This window comes from Atta cephalotes, assembly GCF_000143395.1.
Source record: "Atta cephalotes unplaced genomic scaffold scaffold00014, whole genome shotgun sequence".
Taxonomy (NCBI): Eukaryota; Metazoa; Arthropoda; class Insecta; order Hymenoptera; family Formicidae; genus Atta; species Atta cephalotes.
This window is the reverse complement of record NW_012130078.1, coordinates 899874-918132: the sequence shown is the minus strand read 5'-3', so window position 1 is coordinate 918132 and position 18259 is coordinate 899874. Positions and strand designations below refer to the sequence as shown.

Sequence of the window (18259 nt, the reverse complement as noted above, 5' to 3'; positions counted from 1 at the left end):
ATAAAGTAGTGGCCAGCGATGGACAATACTTTGAATCATAAATGTATAACTAGTTTTTTACAATAAAGCCTCGAATTTCGGAAAAAAACGGCGGAAGCAAAGTTGTACACCTAATATTATAGATACGATAACAAAATTAGAAAAAGTTTTAATTATATTAAAGATAGCTTTGAATTCATAAATAATATAAATGGATGGCCAGAGGCTAGATCTTAATGGCTAGATCTTAGAGAGATCTTATAAAGATGGCTAGATCTTAATTATAAAATTTTGTTTGACTTTTGTCAAATTTTGTTTTGTTAGTATCGTATGTATACAAATATACCTATAGATTTAGCTGTTATGAGTTTGAAAAAACAATGAAGTTTCATATGTAATATAATATAAAAATTCCTTTAAATGAGTTTATAATAACAGTATCTCTGATTTTTAATTCAACTTTTTTCAAATTTAATGATATCTTCAAATAAATTTTCGACATGCCTATGGGATCTCCACTGTCTCCTATAATTGTATTAAGATCTCGAGATTGATATTTTCACATCCAATGTGATATTATCACATTCATTCCTTTTTACTACCATTATATAGATGATATCATATTAGCCGCGTCACAAGAACAGGTCAATATAATACTAGATAAATTTAACAATTATCATAATAGAATTAAATTCACACTTGATTATGATAATGGTGAGAGTGTTTTGCAATTTTTTTTATGTAAAACTGTTAATTGAGGATAGAAGAATTATATTTGATCTAAAAACCGACAAATTCAGGAAGATACTTGAACTTCCTATCCAATCATCTTATAGCTCATAAAAGATCGTATAATTCGTACAAATTGATCGTATATTATTTCTGTCACATCCACAATTTCATAAAAACATCATCTCTAACATGATAAAAACATTAACTGATAATAATTATCCTTTAGATTTTGTTTTTGTTACGATAAACAAAAGAATCAAATCACTTTCACACAAATATAAAGAAAAAACGAAGGAAAAAACATACGTGATAATAACAGTTTAATAATTACAAATCAAAAAGTTTTTTACAGTTCCTTATTTTAATATAATTCTTTAATATAATTCTTTATTTTAATATAATATCTGAAAAATTTTAAAGTATATCTTATAAATTCGGTTCTAATAATTGCGTACAAATCTATGAACAAATTAAGATAAATTCATAAAAACCAGAAAAGACGTTTTAAAAAAAAGAGGAAAATTGCAATATAATATTGTATATAAAATAAATTGTCAAGATTGCAACTCCTCTTACGTAAGGCAAATTAAAAGAAAACTTAAAACCGATCAAAGAAAATAAAACAGATATTAATAAATCAATTAATTCATTATCAGTTATATCTTGCCATTAACAAAGATCAGGTCTTAGATTGGAACAATATTTTAATCTTAGATTCAAAACCCCTTCGTATTACAAAAGAACAATTTTTGAGATGATATACATTAAGAAACAAAAATCAGGATTAAATAAGCAGAGTGATACTGGGTCGATTACTGGAATTATATTTGCTCCTATTAAACGTTTCTGTGAAGTTAGCACTTCAACTTTAAAAATCAGAAATTTTAATAACAGTACTGTTTGCACCTACTGTATAGTGTTCTACAATAGTTCTACAGTTCCTGATAGGTTTTATAAATAGTTTCATTGATTTAGGCCAAAAATTTGAAAATTGCGGTGCTAATTTTGCGTGGCACCGCAAGATTCGAGAAAGTCAATTTTTTTTACAGAATCTTAAAGTACTCAAAGAGTTTCTGATCGATTATAACAATAGTTCCGGCCATTAAATATTTTTAAATAAATTTTTAAAATAAGAGCTAGCACCTCAAGTTTAAAAAAAATTATTTTTTTTGTATTCGAAAAGTTACACAGTTCCTGACAAATTTTAGTGACCGGCCATTTTAATATATTTAAACAATTTTTTAATCCTCGCGCTGGCACTGCACGTCAAGAGTAAAATATCTTTAAACGGCCAGTATCTCTAAAACTGGCTGACTTTTCGGCTTTTTCCGACAGTACTACAAAGTTCCGAAGATTTATGTAGGTTTTGACACCAGTATTCTCCGTTAAATGTTCAAACTCTTCCCTGTTGAATGATCGAAATGATCCGAACGAAATTATCTCAATATATTATCTCAAGAGTATTAGGCACAAAAATATTATGAATATAAAAAGTTATAATTTTTTAAGCAAAAAAATTCGTTTCCCAAACATTATCATGTTTAATATTCTTTTTAAATGTTAAAATTAAATTTTCATTACAACGTCATTATTCCTTTTTCTTAAAGGAATAAGAAATTTAAGAATGAAATTAAATAATGTAATTTTTTAATATAGTTGAACTAAAACTATTGATTTGGTAACATTTCAAATATGGTTCATGTATCATTTTAAACCAGAGTAATCATTGTGTGTCTTTTTTGAATCGTGATCATGAAGTGTTAAATTTTTTATTCTCTGTGCTGTTATCGCATCACAAGAACAACGTATTTAATATAGTACTAGCTGTTTAGATGTATTTTACTCTTGCCACGCAAAGTTAGTACCGCATATTTTTATTTTTTTTAATTTTTGGCCTATCTCAACGGAATTATTTATAAAACCTATCAGAAACTGTAGAACTATTGCGGATGCAAGCAATACTATTATTTAAAATTTCCGATTTTTAAAGTTGAGGTGCTAACTTCGCAAAGAATTTTCTATGCTTTGTTCAAGCGAATATCAAACCATTGTTATTAACAACACATTTTTATTCGACAATTGTCAAATATGACAACTCCATCTATAAGGTACAAAATGCTGTGAAATGTAAAATGAAATCTCTTAATGGAAGACTTTGTATTTTCTCATTCGGATTCGTGTCCTAGATGTAGTCTATGATCTGTTATCACAGAACGAGTAGACTTGTTCTATCGAATGTGATATTCTGTAAGTCTAGTTTTTAGTTGTCTACTCATATGTCTGACATACGAAGTATTGTAATCTTTGCACGTGATTTTATAGACTATGTTTCTTTCAGATGAGTGGAGGAGAGAATCTTCTTAGACTTTTAATTTTTAAATTTATGTAATTTGTTGGAACTGTAAAAAGAAACTTTGGTGTCCGTGCTAATTGTTGAATTTTGTAAATTGTTTGAATTTTTCTATAATTAAAGGAATGAACAAAACTATGAACTATGATTCGGTTATCTGAATTTTCAATGTTAGAAGGTCTTAATATTCAGTATTTCTTGTTGTAAAAGACTTCAAATTCTTTTGTTAATGATGTCGAATATAAATTTTTATGGATAATCGTTCTCAATTAAGATGTTGATAATGAGTGCTAAACCTTTTGTATAATATTCTTCCGATAATAATATTGTTTTGTCTACTAAATTTATGATGGTGTCTCTTTTTTGAAAGATCGGATGGTTAGAATAATAATTTAAATATTTGCTCGAAAAACTTTGCTACCAATCAAAACAAAAATTTTTCTCTTTTTATGGTAGTGACATCTAAAAAATGTAACGAATCTCCAACTCAACTTTTAATGTGAACTGAAGACGAGAATCAAACAAATTAAAATGTTGTAGAAAAGAATTTGAGATGTCGGGATCGCTGTGCACAAATCGTCTATATATCGATAAAAGAAGAGTAGTTGTTAAAGCTGGTTGTGGATGGAAATGATGGAGTCAAGAATAAATCTGACTACTCAAAAGTTCATCTTTCAGTAGAATTTATTCAAGATAAATTCCCAATTGTCGTTAACAGAATCCAGCTAATTCTATAGGGACATTTGTAAAGCAATATTATCTAATGATATTAATTTGTAATCATCCTCAATTATTATTTCTTTTAGTTTATCAACTAATTGAAAGTTATTTTTTATATGACTCTCTGCTTTCGTTTACATGATATTGTGATATTGTGATATATGATATGAATCCGACTAAAGAATGCAACGGACTGCCTATCGAAGAAATGATAATTCTAAGAGGACTATTGAGTTTGTATATTTTTGGCACTCCAAGTTCTCGGAAGTAACCCATCACTGCAATGTAATTGTTTATTGAATTGTTTATTGATGTAGTTGTTTTTCTTCCATCTTGTTAGCAAACTATCAAAAGAAGTTGTGAGTTTTTTTAATAGGATTTTTAACAATAACTTCATATGTATTTATGTCTTGTAGTTCTTCTTTTCTATATTTATAATTATTTTTTTCTAATAGCTACCGTGATGTTACCTTTATCTACAAAAAATTTCAACATCCAACTATAAGGTTGTTTTGTTATAAACTTTTTTTTTAAACAAATATTTAAAACATATTTCAACTCAGATTAAATTAAACATGCTTTTTTTAAAACAAATGTTTAAAATATTTTCTTTATGTATTTTTAATACTATTTAGTAAACGAGAAGGTGGCATCCTAGTTACATTTTACATAATAACTTGGTTTACTTGGTTAATAATGAATATTTAAGTTTAAAACTTGACAATTATTATATATTCGTTAAAATGTTGTTGTTGAATCGATTCTGGACACAAAATTATGAAACATTTATTACTTAGGACACTATTAATAAAAATGTGGCGACATTGCATGGCGAATCGAAGAGAAACATGGATGACAAAGTGGCCTTCCATAAAAATAGGCTTAAAAAGTTAGTTTTGTTTAGAAAACAGTTTAGAAAGCAGTTTGGTTATAAAATTAACAAAAAAGTAGAGTATTGCAAAATGTATGCATGTATGCAAATGTATATACATACATATACATATATAACTTTGTGTAGGCACCTCGGCACTAAAAATCTATAGAAACTATAGATTAATATTAGAATTACAATTAGTTCAAGAAATTATTATTTTGATATAAAAATCTCAAAAAAGAGGTCATGAGTAATCAATACACATAAAGAAGCACATTGCTATGCTATTGTTTAAATTTGCATAACTCAAAATATATACAGTTAAATAAAATGTTAAATAGCAAACAATACTCAAATATACACATATTCGTGTGATAATACGCTCAAGCTTAAGAAAAATGAGGAAGTAGGTGTTATTAAGTGCTAAAATGTACCTCAGAAACGTTTCAAAATACTTGAAAGTAAAAATTTGTTACAATAAATGCTGGCTATTGGCATATTAGCATTATGAGAATCATAATATACAATGGCGAGTTACTTAACAAATAATTTCATAAATAATCTTTAGGATTTGCTACATAACAGCGGAGATATAAAGAAGGATCACAATATCTACGCATAATACTTCTCTACTATATTTATAAATTTTTGAAATATTAAATTTGATTGAACTATTAAATAATTTTAATCTGAATATATAATATAATAAAATTTCTTTCTAGATATTATAGACATGTGAAACATTATACATATTTGCGTATCTATAGTATATACAATACACATAATTATGTATGTGCATGCGTGCATGTGTAATGTATGCTTGATGTTATTACTTGAGACGATCTTGAGATTAAGAATGGGTTATGAATACTTTAATATAAAATATAATTAATCAATATGTTATATATTATTAATATTAATGTATGTTATATATTTTATATATGTATAAAATGTATTTTTTTTGTTTTAAACATGATTTTTTTTCTAACTGTTTAAAACAACTAAAATATATAAAACATTAAAAGCATGTTTTAAACAAAAAAAAATGAATGTCTTGTAAAAAAAACGATTTTGATCAACTCTGTATAAAACTAGTAATTTTTACTATTCAATGTATTTGTTCATGTAACTGTAAACTTTAATTACTGACTGAACATGTCTAACGAATTGTATATTTTTTTCCTATTTCAAGTAATTAGCTATTTGAGTGCTAAGAAGTTCAATCATGTCTTTTTTTATTTTAAATCATTTCTTTATTTCTTTATTATGATAAAGGATTAACAAACTCTATTACTTCTTTTTGTTATCTCATTATTGGACATTTACTTTGCAAGAATAGTTTGGTTTAGTAACTGTTAATTATACCTTGACAATTAAAAATTAAATGTATTAACAACTATATGAGTGGATCATTTGAACCCGGATTAAAATTTTAGTTTGTCGCTATTTTTGTACGGTTAATATTGTAAAGGTGAAGTGAGAGGAGAGGGTAGAGGGAGTAAAAAAAAATTTGGAACCTTTCTTTGTCGATTGTCGTAATGCAATTGTTTCATTGTTGTCTTGATACTAATTGTGATGCAATAAAAGTTTGATAAATAAAAGTTTGGCTTGAGTAACTTAGACCCATCAAATGTAAATACGACAGATTTTTACCGAAAATGAAAATTCGTTTTTAGTAAGCGCCTGTTTATTGTGTTGTATTCAAATATATATGATGTCTTCTCATAATTGAAACATATATTCATTGTAAAAAAAAGACGCCTTTCTTTTTGCCAGAGAGGCATCTTGAATAATCGCTCTATTTTCTCGGAATTATAAAATCGTGAGTAAATAATATCGAAATCATTATATATTTAATATAAAATATTTTTTGCATTTTTTTTTTTAAAGAACAAAATACTCGTCACCTCCGATATCATTTTTCAAGCATGTACAAAAGCCCCCACTTCAGTGCAAATAATTATACTTTTTGAGATGAATCAATAACGTTTTTTTTTCTTTTCTCTAAAGTTTATGTTTTCGTCTTTTCAAAATATTACTTATTTTTATCTATATCTTTTTTTATCATAATGATAAGATTTTTTTAAGAAAACTGATTATTGCACTTTTTTCACAAATTGTTCTTTAATATTTTTTTGGCATAACTTTTTCTATTATTATCTTTTTATGTTTTAATATCTCGATTCTATACATTCTGACATTTCATTAAAAAAAAAATATTTTCTATTGAGATTTATGATAATTACAAAGCCAGTCAAAAACGTCGTCGACTTGAATCCAGACTTGTAAATTAAGACTCTAAAACGAAACATGTAATTGAGAGTTAAGGAAATTAAGTTATTGTAGAACTTATTTGAACGCTTATTTCTTGCATTATTTTGTCAATTACCTCTGGTACTTAACCATTAAACATTGACGAATTCAAAAGTTCATAATCAATGAATGAAAATATCAAAATATGTCATAATAGTTCTTAATATTTTTAAAGTGTAACAAATGTACGAAGCAACAAGTATAAGAATAATCTAAGAGAAATATAGATTAAAAAATATATATTAATTAAATTATAGGCTATTACAAAACTAGGTTGGACGGAACCTACATTAATACAAGACAAAGTGATACCTTTGTTATTGGAAGGAAAGGATCTTTTAATCAAGGCTCGTACAGGTTCGGGTAAAACTGCTGCCTTTGTAGTACCACTTATTCAGAAAATATTGATAAACAAACGGATACAAGAGAAACAGGAGATCAAGGGCCTGATCGTCGCACCTAGCAAGGAACTGTGTAGGCAAATTCATGATGTTATCGTGAGCCTAACAACAAAATGCTGTAGGGAAGTCAGAACAGTTGATCTTAGTTTACAAACGGATTTAAATGCGCAAAAACTTTTACTGAGAGATATGCCAGATATTGTTGTGGTTACACCGGGTCGATTGCTACAGCATTTAAAAGCAAAAAATTTAATGCTGAAACATAGTCTCGATACGTTTATAATTGATGAAGCTGATTTGGTATGTCTGTACTCATGTAGTAGAAGTTACAAACATTACAAATTAAATTTAGTCAGATTCATTTAATACATAATTATAACATTAATTATTACAGCTATTTTCATTTGGATACGAAAAGGACTTAAAAGCTGTATTAGCTTATTTACCAACAACATATCAAACAATTTTGGCATCTGCTACATTGTCTGAAGATGTTCAAAGTTTAAAAAAATTAATTCTTCACAATCCTGCAATCTTAAAGCTAGAAGAGCCACCATTAGCTCCTCCTACACAATTGGCTCACTATACTTTGGCTGCAGAAGAAAATGATAAAGCTGCTATTTTATATGCTTTATTAAAATTACATTTAATTAGGTATCTTATACATACATAAGTTTAGTAAAGTATATAATATTTTCTAATAGAAAATGATGTTTACGAATCATTACAAAAATATTACGTGTTTTTATTTTTCATTTAGGGGCAAATCTATAATTTTTGTACATACTGTGGATAGATGCTATAAATTGAAATTATTCTTAGAGCAATTTGGTATTCCAACTTGTGTTTTAAATTCCGAATTACCAGCAACTTCAAGATGTAGAGCGGTTTCACAATTTAACAGTGGCACTTATGATATTATAATAGCATCGGATGAGAAAGTACTAGAAGAGGTAAGAATACATGTACATGGAGAGAATTTTTTATTATATTGTACCGCAAAAATTCACTACACATTTTACTATATTTAATATTAAACATGAAACAATTTAGCAACCAATTCATTTACATTACTCTGTAAAAAAAAATTTGTTTTAATAGTGAGCTATTTTTAATACATATTTACTTTTGCTGGACATGAATCTATTTTTCAATTTTGTCTATCATGTCAGGTCAATTTTGAAAAACAGCAAGAACAATACTTTTGAGGGTTTTCATGACATTGTAGCATTGACAGGAAAATTTTTTCGAAATTTTGTTAATACTAAAACATAACAGGCGCGTGCACTAGCATTTGAGCATTTAATTTTATATATATAAATATATATATATATACATATATATATATATATTTAGTGTTAATAATACCCGGATATTCAGGTACTCATCCGAAACATGCGAGTTACCCGGGTATCTGTATTAATCATATTACCCAGGTGTTCGTATTAATCGTATTATCCGAGTACTCGTATTAGATACGTTATTCGATGATACACGTACAGTTTTTTCTCAATAAAATGCTATTTTCACGCATTAATGTTAAATCTTTATCAACGATCGCACATTTCTGGAATAATCAGAATTTAGTATAATCATGTTTTGTTAAAAAAGATTGCATAAAGATGTATGCATTCCATCGGAAGATGAGACAAAGGCAGCTTGTAAAATATGTGGCGAAGCTTTATCGTACAATAGAGGTCTGCATCGCAAACTCCAACATGCTCTAACATGCTCCTATTCATTCTATCAAGCGCGTTAGAATGAGTAAGAATTATGGTAGGAGCATATTACAACATATTGGAGCATGCGACGTGAACAAACCTTAAATTAACATCAATATTAAACAAACACAAAATTAAAATATAAACACAAATTATCTTCAATTCTTATAGATGGTGAGTTTAGATTTTATCTTATGTGAATTGATAGAAATCGATAATTATTTGTATAAATCTGTAAAGAGCGCGTTTGTAAACTTGGGAAAAAAATATCGAGTATGATTGTTATATTTAATAATTCCGTCTCGTTAAAAAAAATTTAATAAAAATTTTAAAAATAATTATTTGAAATAATCCTACATATTACTTACAGTAATATTATATTTACTTAGTAAATAAATATATAATTACTCAAAATAAAAAAATTACACTTAAATCAAATTAATTTGATTCTTTTATCAGATATGTTTATATTTAATAAATTTAGAAGTATTTAAATAAATATTTTTTAATTTAGTAAATTTTTTTCAGTATAGTTTTATGTAATTAGTGAGAATTGCGAAGAATATTTTTTAAAGTCTCTGTATTTTTTGCTGGCATTGAAGCCGACTCATTGGAAGAAACTATCGAATCTCCATTTCTATCGACATCTAATTCAAATTCTCAGGAAACGCCATAAAAAAAGAAACAAACAACAAAAAATCACTTCTTTCATACGAAACAAAAAAAAAGATATAGAAATGAAGAAAATTAAATCTTACGTCTTACCGAAAATTTCTCACATGTGAGAAATCGATGTGAGATGATAATAATGCAGAAAATGTGATAATGAAGTAGGATCGGACTTGGATTTTATCTTTTCGATTCCAAGTAAGGAAGGGAAGGAGAGAGAATAAAAATTTAAAGATTTTTAAGTGGCCCCAAAAAGATGATATTCAAGAATAGATATATATTTTATGGTCCTCTTGCTTTTTATTATTTTTTACATCTTGTCTTTTTGCTTCTTATCCGGTTTTTTGTTTTATGTCGCCCGATAGAAATTAACAAATTTCGAAAGAAACAATAAATACGTAGCAAGAAATATTGTACAATCGATAAAATGGTTGCAAAGAGCGAAGAGGCAAGAGGCAAAAACCAAGAAACAAAAAACAAAGAATACTATGTAGAATAGGCTTTAGAAAACTGATTATAAAATAATTCAAAGAAATTAAAAAAAAGATTTTAAGTATGTCAGAAATAATGTTTAAGTAAATACATATAAGTTTTTAGATATTTGTTTCGCAAATGTACCTTTTTATTTCTACTTAACTTGATTAGTTGCAATTTTTTAAATTAACACTAAGTTATGATATCGTTTAATAAAGAATCTGTGTTACTATTTGATGTTTTCTTTATTTTTAATATTTTTTTATTTTATAAGATATCTATCAATATTTATATTCAATTGGATATTGTTTTGTTAATATTAAAAAAATCTCAACATTACGCGTCTAACTTGTTATTATCTATATAATATATATTCTGTTTGCGAAATTTGTATATTTTTGTATGCGATAAATATTTATTTTGTAAAATAGCGGATAAAAATATCGATTAGGAGACCCAACTCCAACTGACTCTGACCTTGACATATATTGTGACCTTGACATGATCCTGAGTGACCTCTTTAGCTGTCGCTCGTTATTCGTTAAAAAATAATTAATAGTTAAAGTTAGTACTTATTTCTCTGCTTTAGATGAAGAGTCAGATAACTTTTGACAAAGAGAGAGATATAAGGTGGACGAATTCAAGAAATATATAACTTTCCATGCAAAGCGACTTTCATCCCATCTCCCCTTTGCTAAAGGATGCACTTTCCACGCGAAGCGACTTAGCGATATGGGATAGAATTCTCTTCTGCATCTTCATATGCTTTTCATCATATTAGTAGATTCAAATTATGTCCAATTTGTAACTCGATAAAGTTGATTTTGACTTAAGGTAGGAATTTCGTTTTTCGGGTTAAAAAAATTTTTTTTTTTTTTACGGAATATTATAGTATAACATGTTAAAAATATGTACAACAAATTTTAAATTGAAATTCGTAAAATTAGCGAAGTTATAAGCAATAAACCAATTCGGCGCGCAGGTATATAAGCACACCGACCCAAGGTTACACTCCGATAAGTTTTTAATATGTTATTCTCCAGACAAAAATAAGCGATTTTTTTATACGTGTCCATACGCACTTTAAAGTGAAATACCTCTTTGAAAAAAATAGATTTCTCTTTTAGAGCGAATATCTTCGAAACTGTAAGAGATAGGAAAAAATTTCTAGAATGAAAATTGAATGGCTTCAAGAGTATTTTATAGTTATAATAAAAAAATGTTTTTTAATTATTTATTTATAATAAAAATTATTTATTTATAAAGAACAAATTTTTTATTATAGTTCTTTGAGTATTTAAAATGACTAATGCTATATAGCTCTTTGAATGCTTAACAGTTTTGCTTGCTTTTATACCTACATTATGATATTCATGTACACTATCTAAGGTGTTCTTAGTGCATAATTGTAATGTGCACTGCAATTGATACTATATTTTATATCGTTTAATAATTAATCGGACCGCAGCTTTTATATAATAGTATTATCATTAGACTGCTATTTATGTAAAATACAATTGAATATTTTGCATTTTTTGTATAAATTGCATTTACAGATAGCAATCTCAATCTTTTTACTTTACTTTTTAATAACTTTTTAACAAATAATGATCGACTGCTAAAAATGTCCAATGGTTAATATTCAGTTAAGTATTTTGCAAATATCCGTAGTCTAATTATTATATCATGTACCACTAAATATAAATGTTATTCGTTAAGTTTCCAATCTTCTCGTTTGATTTCTAAGGTAGCAGCTGTATTATCCGCTGTGGAATCCGGTCTTCCATTTTTATTGTGGCCATTGTAAAATTATGCAAAGGTCCATTCAGAATTAATGAAATGAACCATTACGGATAAAGATGCATCATGTACTTTGAATGATCATTCGTTTGTAGTGATTGCAGAAGACGCCTTAATTAAATGTTCTGTGATTTCTTTTCTAATTTTGTCAAGCTATTTCTAAGTACACGAATAGCTTGTGGATATGGAACTCGATAATTTAGTTTTATGATTTTCATAAATTCCATCGCTGTGTACGAATAAAAGAGGCAACCGATACGTTGCAATCATACGTGCTCTTATTATTTTTTCTTGCTTTGCAAGAAAAAGTGAGAGAAGTGATTTTCTATCATTTACTTCTTTTTTCGTGGTGTTTCTTGAGAATTTGAATTAGTCGATGGAATTAGAGATTCGATAATTTCTTCCAAAAAGTTGGCTTCAACGCCAGCAAAAAATACGGAGAATTTAAAAAATATTCTTTGCAATTCTCATTAATTACATAAAACTATACTGAAAAAAATTTATTAAATTAAAAAATATTTGTTTAAATACTACTAAATAATAAATATTTATTAAATGTAAACATACATTTATCTGATAAAAGAATCATTAATTTGATTTAAGTGTAATTTTTTTATTTTGAGTAATTATATATTTATTTACTTTAAGTAAATATTATGTAAGATTATTTCAAACAATTATTTTTAAAATTTTTATTAAATTTTTTTTAATGAAACAGAATTATTAAATGTAATGATCATACTCAATATTTTTTCTCAAGTTTACAAATGCGTTCTTTACAGATTTGTATAAATAATTATCGATTTATCAATTCACATAAAATAAAACTTATACCTGGACTCACCATCATTTATAAGAGTTGAAGATAATTTGTATTTATATTTTAATTTTGTGTTTGTTTAATATTGATGTTGATCCATAATATTGATGTTGTACGATAAAGCCACATATTTTACAAGCTGTCTTTAGGTTTGTTCGTGTAATAAGCTCCAACATGCTCCAAGATGCTCCTACCATAGTTCCTAGCCGATTAATTATTATGCTGATAAAATTATAAAAAATAACTGACAAATTATAAAAAATAACTGACAATTAGGTTAAAAATAGCATGCTACATTGTGAAATTCATGTAAGATATTTCAAGTTTATTACTACTAAGCACACATCTATTTCATTTAAAACAGAGAAGAAAACAAAGAAGTGTAAACTATTCAATATATTTTTAAATTATTGAAACGTTAATTTTAGTAAAATTAATTAAACGTATTTCATATATTTTATTGTGGCAACATTAAATCAGAAAGAAACACATAAAATCTTTAAAATACCATATATATTATTCTACGATTATCATGCATTTTAAAATAAATTTTAAGAGAAAATTCTCTCCGTGTATGTTATAATATATTTTAACTAAATATATTTTATTTGTATCATTTTTTAAAATGTATAAATAAATAAAATATTTATTAAATATTTTTTTATAGTCGCATGTGATAAAGATGAAAAAAAGTAAACGAAAAAAAGACAAGGAATCTGGTGTAACACGGGGCATCGATTTTCAATTTGTATCCAATGTAATCAACTTTGACTTCCCATTGAATTTAAACTCTTACGTACACAGAGCAGGGCGTACTGCTCGTGGAAAGAACCATGGAACCGTTCTTAGCTTCGTAGCTATTAAGGAAAAATCATTAATGGAAAAAATAGAACAAGAATTGAAGCACACTTACAATTGTGAGAATCTATTTAAAATTTATCAATTTAAATTGGAAGAAATGGAAGGCTTTCGGTATGTGTAATTTGATTTTTCTAATTTTATTCTTGTAACATATTAAAGATTTTTTTGTAAAAGAGGAGAGAGAAAGAGAGAGAGAGAGAGAGAGAGAGAGGCATACTTTTTTCAAACAAACTTTGTTTTTTAATTTATTTAAATTTTTTAGAATTATTTTTTATGCTGATCTTATTTTATGAAATTATGATAATTTTAGATATCGTGCGAAAGATGCTTGGAAAGCCGTTACAAGGATTGCTGTTCGAGAAGCGAGATTGAAAGAAATTAAACAAGAAGTTATAAATTGTGAAAAGCTAAAAAGTTATTTTGAGGATAATCCACGAGACTTGAAATCATTACGGCAAGACAAGACGTTGCATACTGTGAAACTTCAACCACATTTAAAAGATGTGCCTGAATATATAATACCACCCACTTTGAAGAAAATCATGGGAATAGGAAGAAGAAAAAGAAAATTTGATAGAGATTCTGTATCAGGAGCAACAACCAAATCAAGATATCTAGCACGTGCTTCAAATCCATTGATAAGTTTACAGATACCAGGAAATAAGTCTCTGTAATAAGTTCGTCAAAATTATAGTATGAAATTAATTACATATTCATAAATATATGCAAAAATTCCATCGAAAGAGATTTGTCTTTTTATTTTTAATAAAATATTGACTTCTACTGTACACATTTGAGAAACAGACTTTTAAAATGCATTTTATTCAGAATTTCATTTTTTTAGTTAAAGATGGCGTAATGTTCAATATTGAATGATTTATATTAAAAGTTATTCTGAGATGTGCAAAAGGATTTTTTTCATCGTTAATTTATATTCTGAAAAAACATAGAGTATATAAGCGCATTATGTTTTTAACTAGAAACAAACAAAATTCATTTGGTTAATTTTTAATAACTATTAAACAATTTTGTTTAATATTAGGTGTAGTAAAAAGAAATCCATTATTTTTCCATTCAATTTCATGCAAAATAATGGATTTCTTTTTACTACACCTAATATTTTACATTCTACTAATTGATATATTGTTATATTTTATAAAGTGCATAGTTTTTTCTTTCTTATTTTCTGAAAATTACAAATTTTAGACAAAATGCATTTTGAAAGTCTGCTCCTCATTGTAGAAAGTAATTAGTAAATTTTGAATAAATATGTCTGGATATGATTATATGCATAACATTTTTATTTGTTATATATCAACATCTTCTATGCATTTGCTATTAAAATATAAATGGAACATATAGATAAGAAAATAATAAATAAAGTTATAAGATGTTAAGAAAAAATTTTATTTACAATTTATTAGAAAAAAAAACGAATTAAGGCTCCTCTGTCTCTAGACCATAAACTTCTGTATCTAGACCACTGTGATAGGAAAAAAATCTGATTCCGAGCTGTCTTTGTTTTAGTTTCGGACATTATATTTGCGTCCTGTCTATGAGTATAACACTTGATGTCCTTATCTCCGCTTTTCTGTTGAATTTTGAAATCTCCTTTTGTTTAGGCTTGGATTGCTGTTTCTACAGTAGACTTATCCACATTAATACTCCAGCTTGATTTTTGAATTTGCTGAATGGACCTTTTGGCCTGACTTCTCTTTTTAGATGCCTAGATTGCTTGGTACTGAACGTTTAAGGCTGAAATCCTTTGGACTGAAAAAGAAGAAGAATAAAAAGCAAGAAATCGAGCGAGTCAGTTGAATCTTTAATAAAATATATTTTTTAATATAAAATTTGAGTTACAATATAAGGCTCCCTAGATAAACTCACAATAAATATGTAAGGAAATGTCAATGTGAGCCAACACTAGTTATTTTCATGTATAATAATACATATATTAAAAAAATTAGATTCAGACGTTTCATCCTAGTATTGAGTTTAAAGATACTATTGTCAATAAGTTATCGATAATTTATCGATAATAATATCGATATCATTAAGATAATGATATAAGATAATTTCAAACCTATGTATAAGTTAATATTTTTATATTTTATTAAATTCTAAATTTAATGCACTATTCTGCCAAAGTAATAAACTTACAAACCTCTAACCTACCTTCATTTTATTTTTTCAACCTATAATAATTTAATTACCTTTTATTTTTATTTATTTACCAATCACCCCTTCATACTTAAACATTTTTTAATAGTTTAATAGTTTTTAATAGTTTTACTTGATTTGTCAAATTGAGAAAAATTTTGGTTTTAATTCCGACATTTAAATTCTCGATGTAGGGGAGCTCACCATGACAAGATAAGATTTTATTCACAATTTTTATATTATATATGTTAGTTCATGTTGTCTCTGAGGAAGGCTCAAAAATAAACCGAAACATGTAAGTGCATTTTAATGAATAAAGAAATTTCACATTTCATAGATTATTTGTGCGTCTTCTGCGCTTGACTCCAATTCCTTTCCAGTTCTTTAAAAATAATTTTAATACACAGAAAAAGTTTGTGTTAATCACATGTCTCAAATAGTCCATCAAATTTTTGTATTAATTTAATACAAGATGAGTATGTTAAAGAATAACTTTGTACTAGGGATGCACCGGATATCCGGAAAATATTCGATATTTGACACTTTTATTATCCAATCGGATAGCCGGATATCATTAATATCCGGTTCTTATGCTTCTGCTTTCCGATCCAAGGAAAGGGTCACAGTACCATGCGTTGAATTTGGGTATAAAATTCCGTGATAACCTCCACGGGGAATCGGAGGTTTCACTTTTACTTTGTTGCAATTAACAAGGTTGGTGTTCCGGAAGTCACTTTTTCTCGCAGCTATGAGATCAGGACCTCTCGCATCAACTACTGCCAGAGATTCAATTCATCATTTGAATTCCCAGAGTCGATACTATTCCTTCGCATAACAAAGGATGGAAGGACTCCGAGATCCAACTACAGCTGGCATCAGATGACCTGAAGGGTGAAGCACATCTCAGGCAATAGATCGTTAAAATAGTACAACATCCAAAATGTTTAAGTCATTGAAATTTAAAAAGTTAATTATATATTTGATTGCTTTTATATTTGTCTTAGCTACAACATAAGCTACAAAGAAAGAAAGGGATATAACTTTAGATCTAAAAAAGATTTTATTAGGAAAAATTTTCCTGATATTCAGAGTTCACTTGATATCTAATAAAAAATAATGAAATTAGATTTTATGGCTAAAGAGACTGCAACATCTGGCATTCAATAATAAGTGGACTATAAACAATGCATTTCGTCAATTGAAAATAATTTGTTTTGAATATCCCGAATTAAGGGACAAAGCTTAGACTTGTTCTTTTTACCCTACGACAATGTAGTTAAACAATTAATATAAGTTGGCCCCATCCCGAAGACGAGGCGAACATGCCACTTCACTCACAAAGGTGAGTACGCGATAGACTATCATTCATTATCCAACGAAATTCATTATCCATTACTTCGAGAAGGACGATGGAAAAATCCAGTAGCGCCCTACAGGGCGTTTCTGCAAGGATGAGCAGTTTCGCTGCGACATGCCTCAAAACCACGGGGAACCACGAGGAAGTCTACTTATTTGCGTCTCATCCAGACGTTCTGGAAGGATAAGGATAGGGATTAGGATCGGAATTGGCTTGCCTATAATGCTGAGACAATCAAATAATTAGACTGCCTCCTGCTGGAGCAAATCATCGGAGCCTCTGTGTGGGACATCGGCAAACTCTTAACAGTAGGTCACGAGTCGAACGCACAAGGCCACTGACGCCCAAAATGTAGTTAAACAGCTCTTTGAATCTGTACAAATGTTAGTGAAAGGAATGTTTTTCTTAATATTAAATTTAGTATCTCAAAAATGGCCCAAAAAGCCTTCGCCACAAAAGAATTAGAAATCGGGTTCAAAGAATATCCTTGACTAAAATTCATAGAAAGAATCCAAAAGGCACATCCCACATCTGAGAAATGTCTAGAGTCATTTGTAAATTCTAATCTCATTAAGTAAGACAACTCTAAATGCAGTTAAATTTATAAAGGCTTTATCTGGATTATCACAACCCCTAGCCAAAATTTCCGAGTTTAAATCCACCTTCAATTTAACAGATAAAAAGTCCAAAGGGATAAGGAAACGATAAGTGGATTTCTCATATAATAAATATATATAATTGAATCCTTAAAAGCATTTATTTCATTTCATCTATAAACAATATATGGAATGTTTCTTTTTGCAATTCTTCCATGTACAAAGAACGATGTATCAAAATGTGATAAATGGCTAATCCTATTTATAATAAAAGTACTATAAGTTGAATATATTAAGAGGAAAATCAGTTAATTTTGCCATTCTAATCTCAAAAGGATTCTGCCCAGAGAATTTCCAGCATACGCGATTTGCCGAAGATTTAGGAAGGCCTAGAGCCAATTTATAAGCTCTGTAAAACATGTTATTTATTTG

The 18259-nt window shown here is 27.7% G+C and overlaps 1 protein-coding gene across 1 annotated transcript in view; it reads left to right on the top strand.

Annotated features, from left to right (window-relative positions):
• LOC105617845 (probable ATP-dependent RNA helicase DDX56) overlaps positions 1-14388 on the top strand; it is a 25940-nt gene extending 11552 nt beyond the window's left edge. The window contains exons 2-6 of the mRNA XM_012199395.1: positions 7226-7669; positions 7764-8023; positions 8130-8322; positions 13521-13825; positions 14025-14388. Coding sequence (XP_012054785.1) covers positions 7226-7669; positions 7764-8023; positions 8130-8322; positions 13521-13825; positions 14025-14388 — 1566 coding nt within the window. The remainder of the gene's footprint in view (positions 1-7225; positions 7670-7763; positions 8024-8129; positions 8323-13520; positions 13826-14024) is intronic.
• Positions 14389-18259: the final 3871 nt, after the last annotated feature.